At 36.6% G+C, this 15,449-nt stretch overlaps 1 protein-coding gene across 1 annotated transcript in view; it reads right to left on the reverse strand.

Annotated features, from left to right (window-relative positions):
- SMC3 (structural maintenance of chromosomes 3) overlaps positions 1-15,449 on the reverse strand; it is a gene marked incomplete at both ends in the record, with an annotated part of 33,926 nt that overhangs the window by 4,106 nt on the left and 14,371 nt on the right. The window contains 14 exons of the mRNA XM_084244387.1: positions 303-461; positions 1,205-1,354; positions 3,035-3,189; positions 5,869-6,019; positions 8,280-8,421; positions 8,636-8,796; positions 9,220-9,319; positions 9,496-9,599; positions 10,563-10,776; positions 12,278-12,399; positions 12,675-12,839; positions 13,076-13,156; positions 13,925-14,100; positions 15,025-15,142. Coding sequence (XP_084100513.1) covers positions 303-461; positions 1,205-1,354; positions 3,035-3,189; positions 5,869-6,019; positions 8,280-8,421; positions 8,636-8,796; positions 9,220-9,319; positions 9,496-9,599; positions 10,563-10,776; positions 12,278-12,399; positions 12,675-12,839; positions 13,076-13,156; positions 13,925-14,100; positions 15,025-15,142 — 1,998 coding nt within the window. The remainder of the gene's footprint in view (positions 1-302; positions 462-1,204; positions 1,355-3,034; positions 3,190-5,868; positions 6,020-8,279; positions 8,422-8,635; positions 8,797-9,219; positions 9,320-9,495; positions 9,600-10,562; positions 10,777-12,277; positions 12,400-12,674; positions 12,840-13,075; positions 13,157-13,924; positions 14,101-15,024; positions 15,143-15,449) is intronic.

The raw sequence follows: 15,449 nt of genomic DNA on the forward strand, positions 1-15,449 counted from the left end.
ATTAAATATTCAATGATGGTCAGATCAATGAAAAAAGCAAAAATAAAACACTCAATTTTAGTAATGAAAAACGTTCATTAAATGAGATAAAAGAAAATGAGTTCTTGTTTAATCCTGACATATCCAGAATGGTTTAGAAAAAGCCTTGTAACTAACACCCTATTTACTCTTATGAATTTATAAGTCCAAGACTCATTATTGCATTTTCTCAGTATTCTCCTTTTACATTCACTTATCAGCAAGAATAGTACTTTTCACAATAGTCAATTATCAACAATTCTTTTTCTTTCAATTGTACTTGCCTGCTGAAGTTGACGAATTTCATCATTCAGTGCATCTACTCTCTTCTGATCTTCCAGACTAAGTTGAGAAAGCAAATCGGTTCCTAGTTCGGCCTTCAATGATTCTCTGGTGGATTCCATAGCATGCAAACTTGCCTCCAAACTTTGTAAGCTACGTTGCTATACGACAGATTATTCATTTACTAATAAAGGTACTAGTCACTGTTATTAGTCACTGTTATTACCAATAGTGAAAATTTAGTAAACTGAATAATATCAACTCAAATATGGGGTATTCTTTAAACATGATAATTAGAACTATTAAACATTGGATATCCATTAAATTTGGTAATTAGAACTATGAGGCAACAAATATAGTTATGGCGCACTACTGGGGGGTAGTATGGAAGAGATCACATTCCATGATCAAACTATATAAAAATCTTCATGCATATTCAAAACAAAAAGTTGCCAGGGTGTGTTAGGGTGAAACAATTGTGGACGATGAAAACTTGGTTGTCAACAATGTTTATGTCAAAACTGTTTAGGTTGATGAAGCCAATAAGGATTATCACTTGGAAGAGCAGAAATAGTTTGATTTCTACCCATTTTAATACAAAATGCAATAAAAAATTCAAATTCATAGTGTTTTATAAATAAATATGGTTAAGGACAAATTCATTACTATCAGGCATCACTATTATGACATAGATCAAATTGCCTATTTGCTCAACGAAGTTGCAAAGTCTACGTACAAAAAAGAATACAGAGAGACCTAGGTTCTCAGAATATAAGTGTGGTCTAAATAGATGTAAACATCCAAAAGCGTAGGTCTAAATAAAAACTGAACACATGATACCAAAAGATAACCTTTATAACATAAGATCTACCCCAATTCTATAACAAAAGGCATACTTACGAACCTTGGGCATAAATGTTTTCTCAGATTGCTGCCTCTTTTCCTTAAGCATCTTCATTTCTGATAATATGCTATCTCGAGAAGCTTTAAATTTCCTTTGTTGAGTCTCTATCTGCTGCATTTGGTTCATCAACTGATCAATTTCATTATTAATCCATATACAAGGCTAAGGAAAATTCTCTCCAAGTTATAAATACAATACTACATATCCCTTTTTTTACCCCTAAATATTTCTTCAAATGTAAAGATCATACCAATGCTAAGTTAGAAATTACATTAAGAATGTTCAATCAAAAGTTTAAGATGTCTTAGCCTACCATTTCACTAACACAACATGGTATTTTACTAATGGTTATTTAAAAATTCTTGGGGAACCCTAAGGGAAGCTAAATGAAATCTAACCACCTTATAAACATAGTATCTTTTCATTTAACAAATATTACCGTGAAGTCTTCCTGGTGGTGCAGAAGGGGTTAAAGTCTGAGTGCTATCAAGCTATCACCAGCCTCTGCAGCTGGAGTTCAATCCCTGGCCAGGGAGCTGACCCACATGACACAGCAGACCTCTCTTGTCTCGCCCACTGCTTCCCTCAGCAATGTATTTCAGTAGATCTGCCTGTTCTGCTCCCCACACTGTCTGTGGTAAGTCCTCTCACCCTCTGCATCTCTGGCCTAGACTCCAGTTCTTATATGCATAAATTTTAAAAAGTCTTTATAAAAAAATATTGCTGTTTATCTATTATGCTTAAAGCAGTGAAGATATGTAACTTGCCCAATGTGGAAGAATTTTACCTAGCTGGAATATCATAAACAGGAAGGTAGTCAGTATCCTCCTTTTTTTTTTTTTAAAAAAAAAAAAGATCTATTGATTTATGCATACAAGAGCTGGAGTACAAGCCAGAGGTTGGGGGCAGGGGGTGAGAGGATTCACCAGAAACAGAGTGGGGAACAGAACAGGCATACTGACTGAAATATACTACTGCTGAGGGGAGCAGCAGGCAAGTCAGGAGAGGTCTGCTGCGCCATGTGGGTTGCTCCATGGCTGGGGGGGGGGGATCTACCTTATGCTGCAGAGGCAGCGGACAGCTTCATAGGTTGTGTCTTAACCCCTTGCGTCACCAGGGAGGCCCAGTATCCTCCTTTTTCATGGTATTTCCCATGCTTTCTTTGTGATAAAATCTTGCCAGGTCACAGCAAGTCAAAGTTAAAACAAGGATGTGAGCCTTTTTCTTTATGCCACTGCTTGCACTGAAGTCACAGAAATGATAAACTCACATTTTAAAAAAGTTAGGGAGGGATGGGAAAAAAATACATTAAAGAGTCAGTTTCAATTAAGAATGTTCTAAGGAATAAAAATGAGTATTATTGATGTTCGAGTATCTGTATTTTTAACATTGATATAATGCAATGAACATTCTTTTTCCTTATACCAAAGTACCAACACTTGTATATATTTACTGTCTACGCAGTATGTATGAGGCATTACTGACAAGCTGCCCCCACCTTTCTTCCTTGAAATACTATCCTGATTTTTTTCCTACAGTTCTCTAACGCTCTTCTCAGTTCCCTCTATAAATTTTACTATTCCTTGGATTTTCACTCAGAAGTAGGCTCACTAGTACTAGTTTTTAACAGCCTAACAATCAGAGTTAACGGTTTTCAGTTTTTTTCCAGTCTTCAGAAGTTAAACAGACAAAAAATATAAGCTTATAGCCTTAAATAAAGTCAAATACATGGAAATTTTCCACTCAACATGCAAAAGACACACACACACACACACACACACACACTCCAACTAAAACACAGTTCTTCACAATAGCACAAGACAAAAAGATATTTTCAATATTTCTGCGCAGGTTTTCATTGAGCTTTGCTTCAAGCTCACCGAGTTCTTCCTCTGCCTTTCTAACATCTTTTTGTAATTCAAGTCTAGACTTCCTTGTGTCATAATAACCTCCAGTTAGAGCACCCCGATGACTGACTTGGTCACCTACAAACGAAACATAAGAAAGGTAGCAATTCTGTATAAAAAGCACTTATTTAATGATAAACCGACTTAATCTAACAAACTAAAGACCATTTAATGAAAATTAAAGGGAAAAATAAAGAATTTAAGCCACTCTGAAAAAATTCTGCTTCCTCATACTAAGATTTGCATTAAAAATATACCCACTAGGGGTCTCCCCTGTGGCACAGCGGTTGAGCGCTGGGCTGTGAAGCTGCCTGCAGCCTCTGCAGCATGGGTTCGATCCCCGGCTACCGGTGAGGGTCCCACATGGCGTGCAGACCTCTCCTGCCACCCGCTGCTCCCCTCAGCAGTGTATTTCGTCAGTCTGCCTGTTCTGTTCCCCGCTGTGGCTCTGGTGATCTCTCTCACCCTCCCGCGCTTCTGACTGTACCCAGTGCTCGTATAAATAAATAAATCTTTAAAAAATATATATATACACACTAGGTAAGCCTGAACATCTGCCAGAAAGGAAGTGCTGAAGACTAACAGGGACATGGGCCTAGCTTGGAATTCCCACTGGCCATAATAAGTGGGAAATTTGAACATTTTAAAAAAAGGCAACACACTAACATATTGAGTAAAGAATCCATGCATCACAGTGATAATTTTGAAATAACAATGAAAGGAGGGGGTTCTTTTTTTACAGAAGTGTCAGTTAATAAATATAGAAGCAATAATAGAATCTAAGAAACACCATTCTGAAACCCTTCAAAATGACAGCTGAATCCTGCAAATGCCACTAAATCATTGGTTAAAAAGCTATTGATGAACTTGATACTGGCTCATGGATTGTTGAAAGGATAATCCCACACAGCACTTATTAATAATGAAGAGGAAAAGACCCTATTACAACCAAGAGATCTGCTAGTGCTCAAAGTTAACATCACTAATAGTAAAACACAGTGTGAAAAAATAAAAAGCATACATCCCTCACACCAAGAATGTTTAACTTGAATCTTTTTTTTTTAAAGATTTATTTATTTATGCATATGAGAGTTGGGGTACAGGCCAGAGGTGCGGGGGGCTAAGAGGATTCACCAGAGACAGAGTGGGGAACAGTACAGGCAGAGTGACTGAAATACACTGCTGAGGGGAGCAGCGGGCGAGACAGGAAAGGTCTACTGCGCCACGTGGATAGCTCCCTGGCCAGCCGGGGATCGAACTCATGCTGCAGAGGCTGCGGATTGCTTCATAGTGCTGTGCTTAACCCCTTGCACCACCAGGGAGGCCCTTTAACTTGAATCTTAATGATGAGGAAACAATAATCTTCTATGAGACAGATTATCTTAAATGAGGCATTCTATGAGAAAGTCAATTTCCTGTGGATGGGAGGGGACTACCCCATATTCAAAGAATCTAAAAAGAAGACACTAAATACATACTTGATTGGATCCTGGAAAGAAAAATATTTGGGGACAACTGAAACATTTTGAATGTAGATTTTTTTCCAGATGATATTACTGGGTTAATGTCAAATGGTTTTAAGTGTTAATTATACTAGAGAATAAAAAATAAAGGAGAATGTCTTTATTCTTAGACAATAAATGCTTATTACTTCCAAAAATAAAGTGTCATAAGTTGTAGAACTTATTTTTAAATAGCTCAAAACAACCAAGGGAAAAAATACACAGAAAGAAAGGTAGCGGCTAGGGTACCTTACCTTCTTTCATGAACAAATTATTAAAAGTGAAAAACAATAAGGGCATGTAAACCTGTACAACAGAGGTTCTTAACCCAAACACCAGATAAAATTGAGGATGCCAGGGTCTCCAACGCTATCAAGCTATTGCCAGCCATTACAGCACAAGTTCGATCCCCAGCTGGTCAGGGAGTAACCCACACGGTGCAGACCTCTCCTGTCTCACCCACTGCTCCCCCAGCAGTGTATTTCAATCAATCCGCCTGTTCTGCTCCCCACTTTCTGGTGAATTCTCTCACCCCACCCCCCCAGTTCTGGCTTACACCCCAGTTCTTGTATGCATAAATAAGTAAATCTTTATAAAAAATAAAATCAAGGCTGCCCATGAATTGAGTACGGAGAAAAAATTACACTTCATTTTTATGCAAACCTCAAAATGAAATTTAGCAATTCCTTTTATAACAGATAAGACCAGAACCACAATAGTAGTATCAGTACTTGTGATTCTGCTATCAAGATCAATAACAGCTATTTTATGAGACTGGACTTGTCACCAATTTGAAAATAACTTATATGCACCACACTTTAAAATTATGGTACTGTAACTTATGTTATAATACAAAATCACTTATGTTAAAAAACTTATTAAACAGTGTTATATCTTGTTTTTTGAACACCTTGAAGAATTACTGTATCTTATTTTAAAAAGTATTGTGATCACCGTGCCAACACAACTGTTTCGTGACCCAAGTATTTTGTATTTTACATTTAAAAAAACTTTGAGAAAGGGTCCATAGGATTCCCCAAAGAACCAAAGGAGTACATGGTACAAAAAAGTTTAAGAACCCCTACTACAGACCAATTTTTATATTTCAGGGACATCAAGTAAATATAACGTGTGGACTCTGAAACATGATGTGAACAATTCAACTATTTGAAAAATGAGAATTAGACGCAAATTCTCAAAAACTCTTAAAACTAAAATGGAATTTATTTGTTTAGTAAGAATGACTATTACAAACCTTCCAAAGTAATGCAGTCCATAGTGAAAGCACGAGCCAGCTGGGTTGAAACTTCCATGCTACGACAAATAAGTGTTTTTCCAAACACATGTTTGAAAGCTTTGTCAAATCTGGGATTGTATCTCAATTTACTGATCATAGGAATAGCATCCTAAAAAATGAATATTTTGCCAGCAAAGAGAGAGCAACACAATTAATAAATGGTAGCAGAATTATGAATTACATATTTACGAAATACCAACATATGGCTTTGCATTTCAAAACTACAGATTTTTATACTGAGGAACTTAAAAAAAAAAATCATTCTATTGAAATATTCTAGAAATTGTTCTCATGTTATCATTCAGGTTTTCAAAAGTAGAGCAAAGCGATAACACTTTGTGGTTCTGAAGTTAGACTGCTCCTATTCAAATCCCTGTTCTAGCACTCATCTGGTGTGTGCTCCCAATAAGTTGCACTAGCTTCTCTATTTAATAGATATTTCTGGGGACCTCCTTGGTGGCCTAAGGGTTAAATCTCAGTGTTACCACCGCGAAGGTCCGCCTGAGTTTAATCCCGGACAGTGAGGTGACCCACATGGCCCAGCAGGCCTCTCCGGTCTTGCCTGCTGCTCCCATTAGCAGTGTTATTTCAGTAAATCTGCCTGTTCTGCTCCTCACTCTGCCTCTGGTGAATCCTCTCACCCGTTGAAACTCTGGCCTACACCCCAGTTCTTGTACACGTAAATGAAAAATAAATCTTAAAAAAAAGCTTTCATATCTATGAATCATATATAGATATGCTTATATATCCTCTCTATATCTAAGGTAATCAGAAAAGCATTTTTTCCCTTTCCTAAATACCGACAGTAAAAATTTCAGAATTTTAAATTTAGGAAATATATGTTACATACAAAAAAAATAGGCATAGAAAGCTTACATTAGTAATATAAAGAAAACACCAATATACCCACTACAGTATTAAAAAAACAACACTGCTCACATCCAGAAGTCACTGAGTGTGACAACTTCCTAATGATAGTAGCTATCTACAAGCGTTACCTGTTGTGTCCAAGGGACACTTTTATAACTGTAGGATAATCACATCCATCCATTTCTTTCTAGTTCTGTCACCTTAGTTTTCTTTCTTTCTTTCTTTTTTTTTTTTTTAAAAAGATTTATTTATTTGGGCCTCCCCAGTTGCGCAGCGGTTGAGCGCTGGATTGCAAAGCTGCCCGCAGCCTCTGTGGCGCCGATTCAATCCCCGGCTGCTCCCCGGCCACCAGAGGAGGGTCCCACATGGCGCGCAGACCTCTCCTGCCGCCCGCTGCTCCCCTCAGCAGTGTACTTCGGTCCTTCTGCCTGCTCTGCTCCCCGCTCTGGCTCTGGTGAATTCTCTCATCCTCCAGCACTTCTGACTGTACCCAGTGCTTGTATAAATAAATAAATAAATCTTTAAAAAAAAAAAAAAAGATTTATTTATGCATGCATACCAGAGTTGGGGTACAGGCCAGAGATGTGGAAGGTGAGAGGACTCACCAGAGTCAGTGGGGAACAGAACAGGCAGACTGACTGAAATACAATGCTGAGGGGAGCAGTGGGCGAGACAGGAGAGGTCTGCTGTGCCATGTGGGTTTCTCCCTGCCCGGCCGGGGATCGAACTCGTGCTGCAGAGGCTGTGGATTGCTTCATAGTGTTGTGCTTAACCCCTGCGCCACCAGGGAGGCCAGGTTTAGTTTTCTTTATGTCATGTTTTCCTCCCTAAATCTTCAAAGATAATTTGCAGATTCTAAAAACTGGACAAATAGCATGCAAGATTCTCACTGTTCCACTTAAATTGTTGATCATTCTTAGTATCAGCTTTAACTTTAGAGAATAGTAAAACAGTTGCGCCACCATTAATATTCTGAAGCCAAATACCTCAAAGAAATGAGTATTTTTAATTGACTTAAAAGTATACCAACTAGTAACAAAAGCAACATCATGCTTTAAGAATCCATCTTACTAGACATTTTTCATTTAATTTATAAGCCACTTAAAAAGTACATTCATACAAATATCAAAACATTGTTTTATATCTATACTAATGCCAATTATACCTCATTTTAAAAAAGTATATTGAGAAAATTTAAAAATACTTCAAATGAATTTCTCAAAGAATTCTTCTACAATGACTTAATCTCAATTTTGTCACTCTATGAGATACATTCTCAAAATACCCACTCTGCACATTTGCAATGATTTGTTTCATGTCTTGGCTGTGGTCTGTATCCCTTCCCATCCCCACCCAACACCACAGACTGCTCTCTATGGAAGAAAGGCATGTTTACTTCCTAGACTAGTGAATCCAAATATACAGTACCTGTGTATTAGCGTATGTTAAAAGTGAAAAAATAACTTTTTGAAACACAAATATTACACACATCAACTCACATTGGTTTCAGGATAAGCAGTATCCCTGACATCTAACTTGTTAAGAGGCAGAAAAGTAACCTCTCCAGGAAGATTCATTTTATTAAACTCCATCAAAATCTTTGTGCTGACTTCATCTGAATCAACGATATGGTAAAATAACCTACATGTGAACAGAATAAGAGACATCTTTATTGGCAGACTTTAAAGGGCATTAAGCAAACAACTCATTTTTTCTTTACAACTCAATGAGGGGAATTTGGGGGGCTGACTTAGAAAAGGAACACATACTGTACTAAAACTATAAAAATTTTTTTTTAAGGTTATTCTTATTCCCTTTCCTTTTAAAACCCAAAATATCTAGCAACAAATCTTACCTGTTTCCAGCAGTTACTTCCACACATGTGTAGAAAGCAGGTTCACATTCAAAATTATTCATCACAATGCCATGATAGCCGTTTTGCACATGCTGATTTATTCCTTTTCTACGAAAGTGGTCTAGCACTTTGTTTATGCTGTCTATTCCATTTAAAATGGCCTGTTAACATTTGTTAGAAATGAAAAATATTAAAATATCACCAATGGCATTCCTGCTGGTAAGAAATTTTACCATTATTCTACAATTAAAAATATACCACAGATTAAACTCAACAGCCTCCCCAATAAAGCCACCTCCTTAAAATAGAGCAAGTACATGCAATACTCTGTGTTATGGATTCTGTTCCATAAAAATGCATTAAAAATCGGCACTTCATCTAAAAACCAAAAGTGCTACCATTAATGGCACGGATGGTAGTTAAGGCCACTTACATAATACCCATTGTGTCATATTTATACAACTGATTTACACTTCACACTTATCACCTGGAACCAATGAGCAATAGCTTGAAAGCAAATAAATTCTTGTGTAATAATAACTGACTTGTAAAGCAAACTGAGATAGTGAAGGGAAACTGCCCACCTTTCCTGTAGCTGCTCTAAGCAGTTGTTGTTTCTTTTCCAGATCTTCTCTTTTAGCAGCAAGTGCCTGTTGTTCTGCATTCTCCTCTCTCCACAAGTAACTAATAAATAAAAATTATACTTTAATTGTAAAAGCATTAAAAAGATGCACTAACACTACACAGTTTAAAATAAAATACTTTAGTCAAACTTGAATAGTTAATTCATAACTTAAAGACCATTTAACAGCCAGTAACTAGCACTGCTCACAAAAAAAGACATTTTAATCTATACTAACTTTCTTTCACTTTGCAATTCATCTTTCTTATTTTTTACTTCATAGTATTTTCTGTCCAGTTCTTCAACTCGAGCTTTGACTTCATTAAGATCTTGATCCAATTTCTATGGAAATAAAAATTCACATTTAAAATCTAATTTAATGTAACAGGAAGCATACTAAGTTGTTACCAGGAGAGTGGGATGATTACCAAGGGATATGGGAAACATTTTACAAGTGATGAACAGGTTTATCTTAACTGTTATCTTAAAATTGTAATGATGGTCTCACAGGTGAATATATATGCTAAATCTTATCAAATGATATGCTTTAAATACGTGTAATTTAATTTATGCCAACTATATATCAATGAAGTTGTTAAAGAATCCAATTTTAACTTTAAAACTGTCTTGAGGCAAAAGAACACATCATCAGAAAACATAAGGCATAAAATGAATTCAAAAAATTTTACTAAAACTAAATGTGTTCACTAATAATCTGAATCTTATTACTTCTATGATATATAATCTAGAATTTTAGAAGACAAAATAATTCCTAACTTCTCAAAACACCAGTGTATTCTTTCCATATTCCCACTCTATACACCTACAGTAGAATACAAGAGATTTATGATTATACTGAGAAGTAAAAGGGAATTGGTACTGTAAAATCCTATCTATGCAATATATAAAGGGCAGACTTCATCTTCACAAATGGTCTTTTCAATATCCAAAGGTGTGGCTGAAATATCGGAAAATAATGAACTTCATGCTTAAGAAATAATGAATAAAACCTCTCCTCTCACTGGAAAATCCTGGTTTATCAGCAGAGATTAAGTCTCAGCACAATGCGGCTATCAGCAGCTACTACAGCAGAAGTTCAATCCCTAGCCAGGTTGCTTACCCACATGGCACAGCGTACCTATCCTGTCTCTCCCCATTCCCCTCAGCAGTGTAATTCAGTAGATCTGCCTGTTCCGCTCCCCACTGTGTCTCTGGTGAATCCTCTCAATCCCTCCCCACACCTTTGGCCTACACACCAGTTCTTGCATGCATAAATAAAATAAATCTTAAAAAAAAAATTCTTACATTATACTGTTCCAGATTTTTTTCTTTATTTGCTTCAGTGTCCTCCAAATCCTTGTGTATAGCAGCAATCTGTCTTTTCTTGTCATTAATTGCCTGATCTAAAGACTTGAGCTCCTTTTTAATCCACTTATCCCTTTCTTCTTTTGATGTAAACTGGCTTCCTCGACCCTGCTTTGCATAAAGATCAGTTCTTTCCTGTGTAGCTTGAGCCAACCTACAAAAAATGTATTGGAAAGAACAGGAAATAATCATGTTTAACTGCAACCAACACATCAAGAGTATACAGAGACAAAGCCATTTTTGAACTTCATAAGAAAGTATAAAAAACAATTACTATTGAAGTGAAAATGTCAGGCTGACCTGTTGATTAGCTGAAGTTGGGACACAGCCTGTAGACTAAAAGTTTTAGGGAACAACAGATAAGCCAAGGCCACATGCACCCTGATTCATGCATTCCCAGGTAACTGTACCCCTTGCTTTAGTCAATAAATACTGTTATCTAGTTGCTCAGGGCTCAGACTTTGGAGAGAGATCTCCCTGGACCTGCTGGTGTAAAGCCTGCCAGCATAGAGAACTTCCCTCCTCCCCTGTAAGTGAGGCCTGCTTCCCTGACAGATTCTGCTGTAGCAGAATAATAGACTAGTTCTTTTTTTTTTTTTTTAAAGATTTATTTATTTATACAAAAACCGGTGTATAGGCCAGATTCGCAGGAGGGTGAGAGGATTCACCAGAGACAGGCAGGCAACAGAACATGCAGATTGAAAAAATACACCGCTGAGGGGAGCAGCGGGTGTGATGGGAGAGGTCTACCGTGCTATGTGGGACCCTTGCCGGCAGGCCATGATCGAACTGGTGCTGCAGAGGCTGCGGACAGCCTCACAGCACGGCGCTCAACCGCCTGTGCCACCAGGGGAGGCCCTAGACTAGTTCTTTATAATTAACTTCAAACTCACAGAGAAAGTTTGGTAAAATAGCCCATAACCTGAAGATTTTGGGCAGAGAACATCTTCACTCCAGGTCTGGAATAGTAGTAAACCTAGTTCAACTCAGAAATTTCCAAAAATGTCCCAATAACTATCCCTTATTATATAAACATTTTCAACTCTTTACAATAACAAATACTATAAAGGTTACAAGGCAAGAGAAAGAGAAAATATTTGCACCTAGATAACATAACCCCCCCCCCACACACAGGAAAAAATGGGCAAAGGAAATAAACAGGCAGTTGACTAAAACGATTGTGTCATAAAACAAAATGTACTGTATCATGTGACACTGGCAAACATTGGCAAAACCAATCTACAGATAGACACTATATGGCTACATGTTAATAGAGCACTGAGTAAAAAACAAAGTGGCAGAATGAAACATATAGTAAAATATCATTTGATTAAAAAAAAAAAGACTGCATATTTTAATAAGCCCAACAATATCCAGCTATATCATCTGAATCAAGCTTTCTAACTTCCCAATGCCTCAAGTTTTTCAAATATAAAGTAGAGCTAAACTAATCTCCCTGTTTGGGCTTTTTGATTAGAAAAAATATAGGCAATACACATATAATATGCTTGGCACAATGTAGTTGTTTAACATTGGCTATTATTTTGAAACGAGCATTTAACTTTTGCCCTTAATTACTAGCATTCTTAATCCATCACTATTTAGGTTCTACATCAGAACAATGTAAAAAATGTGCCGGTGAAAGAATTCCAGACCTAGCAATTCCTCGCTCCTCTTTTTCTTTTACACTGTTGAATTTAGGTTCTGTTTCTGCAAGTTCTTTCTGCTTTTCTTCTATTTTTTCAAGAAGCTTCTGTCTTTCTTTTAATAAGCGTTTCTGTAAATTGAAAAAAATGCAATTCGTTTTAAATTTTTTGTTTGATTTACAAATCTAATATACAATGCTTGCTCATGAAAAAAAAATCAGAAAACTGATCCTGCAACACAAAACTGATTTTTTGAAGATACAAAGAGATAGTACTGAATGACAACTTGAATGTGCCAAATATTTTACAAAAATTCAAGCATGAATTCCTGTCACAAAAAGAAATGTGTTCTGCGGTTTTACACACCTGAACATTTAAGTCTTTCATCTGTAACATTTCAACTTACCCTTTGTTCACTATTGCCTGCCAATTCATCTTGTAAATCCTTGGCTTTAAGCTCCAACTTAGTCCTCTGCTTAATTTGCTCTTGTCTTTCAGCACTAAGCTGCTCCTTTTCTTCTTTCATAGCTGAAATTTTTGTTTTCAGCTCTCGAACTTGGCGCTCTATATCCTATTCAAAAAGTATCATACAAGTCAAGCAATTAGTTGAGATACAACACCAGAATTTGGACACCATTCATTCATTTTGTCTCTTTCTTTTCTTTCATTTGCACTTTCAATGCTACCATCTTTTCAAAACTCAATACCCAGTGACACCCTGTTTGAAGTTACCATAATTCAAATACAAAAGGGTTTTTTTTACTGTGATCAAAAATTAAGTTAACAAAACCTAGTTTATAATATTACCTCCATTTTATCTCTTGCATCCTGCTGGGCATCTCTTAGTTGTCTGGATTTTTCTCCACTTGTCTCTCGCTTAGCAGACAGCTGGAGGAAAACAAACAAGAATCAACTACGATTTCTAACTCATTTTGTATTTCTTCAGTATTTTATATCTAGTAATTTTTTAATATCTGCTAAAATAAAAATTAAACCTGAAAATGATTAGAAAAAAATTTAGTTTCCTTGACATAGAAAACACATTTAGTTTTAAGCAGTATCTACAATTCTTACATAAGATATCAGTAATACCAATTTAAATACATTTTAAAAGTCAAGAAGAAAGTCAAGGGCCTCCCCGGTGGAGCAGTGGTTGAGCGCTGGGCTGTGAAGCTGCCCACAGCCTCTGCAGCGCCAGTTCGATCCCCGGCCTCCGGGCGAGGGTCCCACAAGGTGCGCACACCTCTCCTGCTGCCCGCTGCTCCCCTCAGCAGTGTACTTCGTCAGTCTGTCTGTTCTGTTCCCCACTCTGGCTCTGTTCCCCACTCCCGCGCTTCTGACTGTACCCAGTGCTTGTATAAATAAATAAATAAATCTTTAAAAAAGAAGAAGAAAGTCAAGAAGAAAAGTCACCCTGGTCTGCCTGACAAGACCACCTCATTGTATTTCAGATGTAACTATAGCAAGGACCACGTACGGGTTTCAGGTTTTTCCTTGGAATAATCACAACAAATTTGCTGAATGAATGCATTAAGGTTTAAAATTTTTCAAGTTTCTATTTAAAAATCAATGAAAAGTATATATACAGCATGAGTTTAACATATTCGGAAAAATAAAATTAATCTGAATTGAAATTGGCAAAGGTAAATATTTTACCTCATCAAGTTTAGCACGAGTCTCGTTAAGTTCCTGATTGTAAATGGTATATTCCAGGGCTCGTCTCATTTTATCCCACTTCTGATACTGAGCTAATTCTTCCTTTTCTTCCTCTAAGGTATGTAATCTCTCTTCAATGTATTTTAACAACTCATTGATTTTTTCCCGTTTGCCCTCTTAAGAAAAATGGGAGAGGAGTGAAGGAGTTAAATTTTTATGTAATTATATTACTTTTTAAACCATGAGTTAATCTTAAGAAATATAACATTAATTTTTTTCATACTGTGAGGTAACCAAATCTAAGACACTAAAATGGCAATTAAGTTTTTTTCATGAAAATCATCAAGGAACAGACTTACACATGGTGACACTAATGATTCTTACATTACATAATAAGGCTATCAGTTTCAGGTTTCTTTAAAAGCCAGTGTACCTTCCCACAACACTTAAAAAACAAACAAAAAAACTACTAACAATACTGGTGAATCTTACTCTCAAGTTTCATGTAATAGCATTAACTACAGTTGCCATACAGTGAGTACCTACCATTTTCTAATGAAGGTGGTACTTTGCTCCGCTATTCACCACCAAACTATGAAAAAGGATTTTACAGATGGGGAAGTTTGGGCTAGAGAGACCAATTCTAAGTCACAATGTCAGTTAATTACTAGTCAGAAGTAATAACTGTGACTGACTGTAAGCACTTGAAAAACAAAGTAGGATTATCGTAATAAATATACTAATGAAAATTCTAAGTTCAAAGTTTTTTTAACTTTTTGAACATTTACAGTTCCTGAGCAATTTAAAATCTAATGCCAACAATATTCCAGCAATATTTTTTTGAGGACTGCATGCCCCATGATGAGGACATTAGAATTACAAGCTTACCTACAAGGCACCTATTATCACAGAGTAACAACTCTTTATTCAAAAATGCAAATTACTGGAAATTTCAAACTTTACAACTGCTTCAAACTAATTTTCTCTCCACTTAGTACACATGCAAATTATACACGCATGAGAGTAGATATAACTCCGTTCAATTATCTCACATAAGAAGTAACGCACAATAAAAAAAAATAGAATCATGATTATTTTACCTGTTTCTTTCATTAAAGAAATGCTTTCTTCTTTTCGTTCATCATATACTCTGGTACCAGCTACTTCTCTTAATAGTTTCAGTCTTTGAGAATCTGGTGCTGTTGCCATCTGGTTGATCTAGAAGTTTTGGAAAAATTATTACACAGCTACAGAGAGCTCCTTAAAAAAGCTACATTGAGAGCCTATTCACATGCGATGTTTTAAGCAGAACCTGCTTCTATTCTAAAAAAGTATTTTTAGAGGAAAACATCACTCACCATACTTTTTTTTTTAAAGGTTTATTTATTTATGCATACAACAACTGGGGTACAGGCCGGGGGCGGTGAGAGGATTCACCAGAGACAGCGCCAGGAACAGAACAGACAGATTGACTGAAGTACACTGCTGAGGGGAGCAGTGGGGAAGGCAGGAGAGATCTGCTGCG

Source organism: Talpa europaea (genome assembly GCF_964194135.1).
Source record: "Talpa europaea genome assembly, chromosome: 10".
In the NCBI taxonomy this organism is placed as follows: domain Eukaryota; kingdom Metazoa; phylum Chordata; class Mammalia; order Eulipotyphla; family Talpidae; genus Talpa; species Talpa europaea.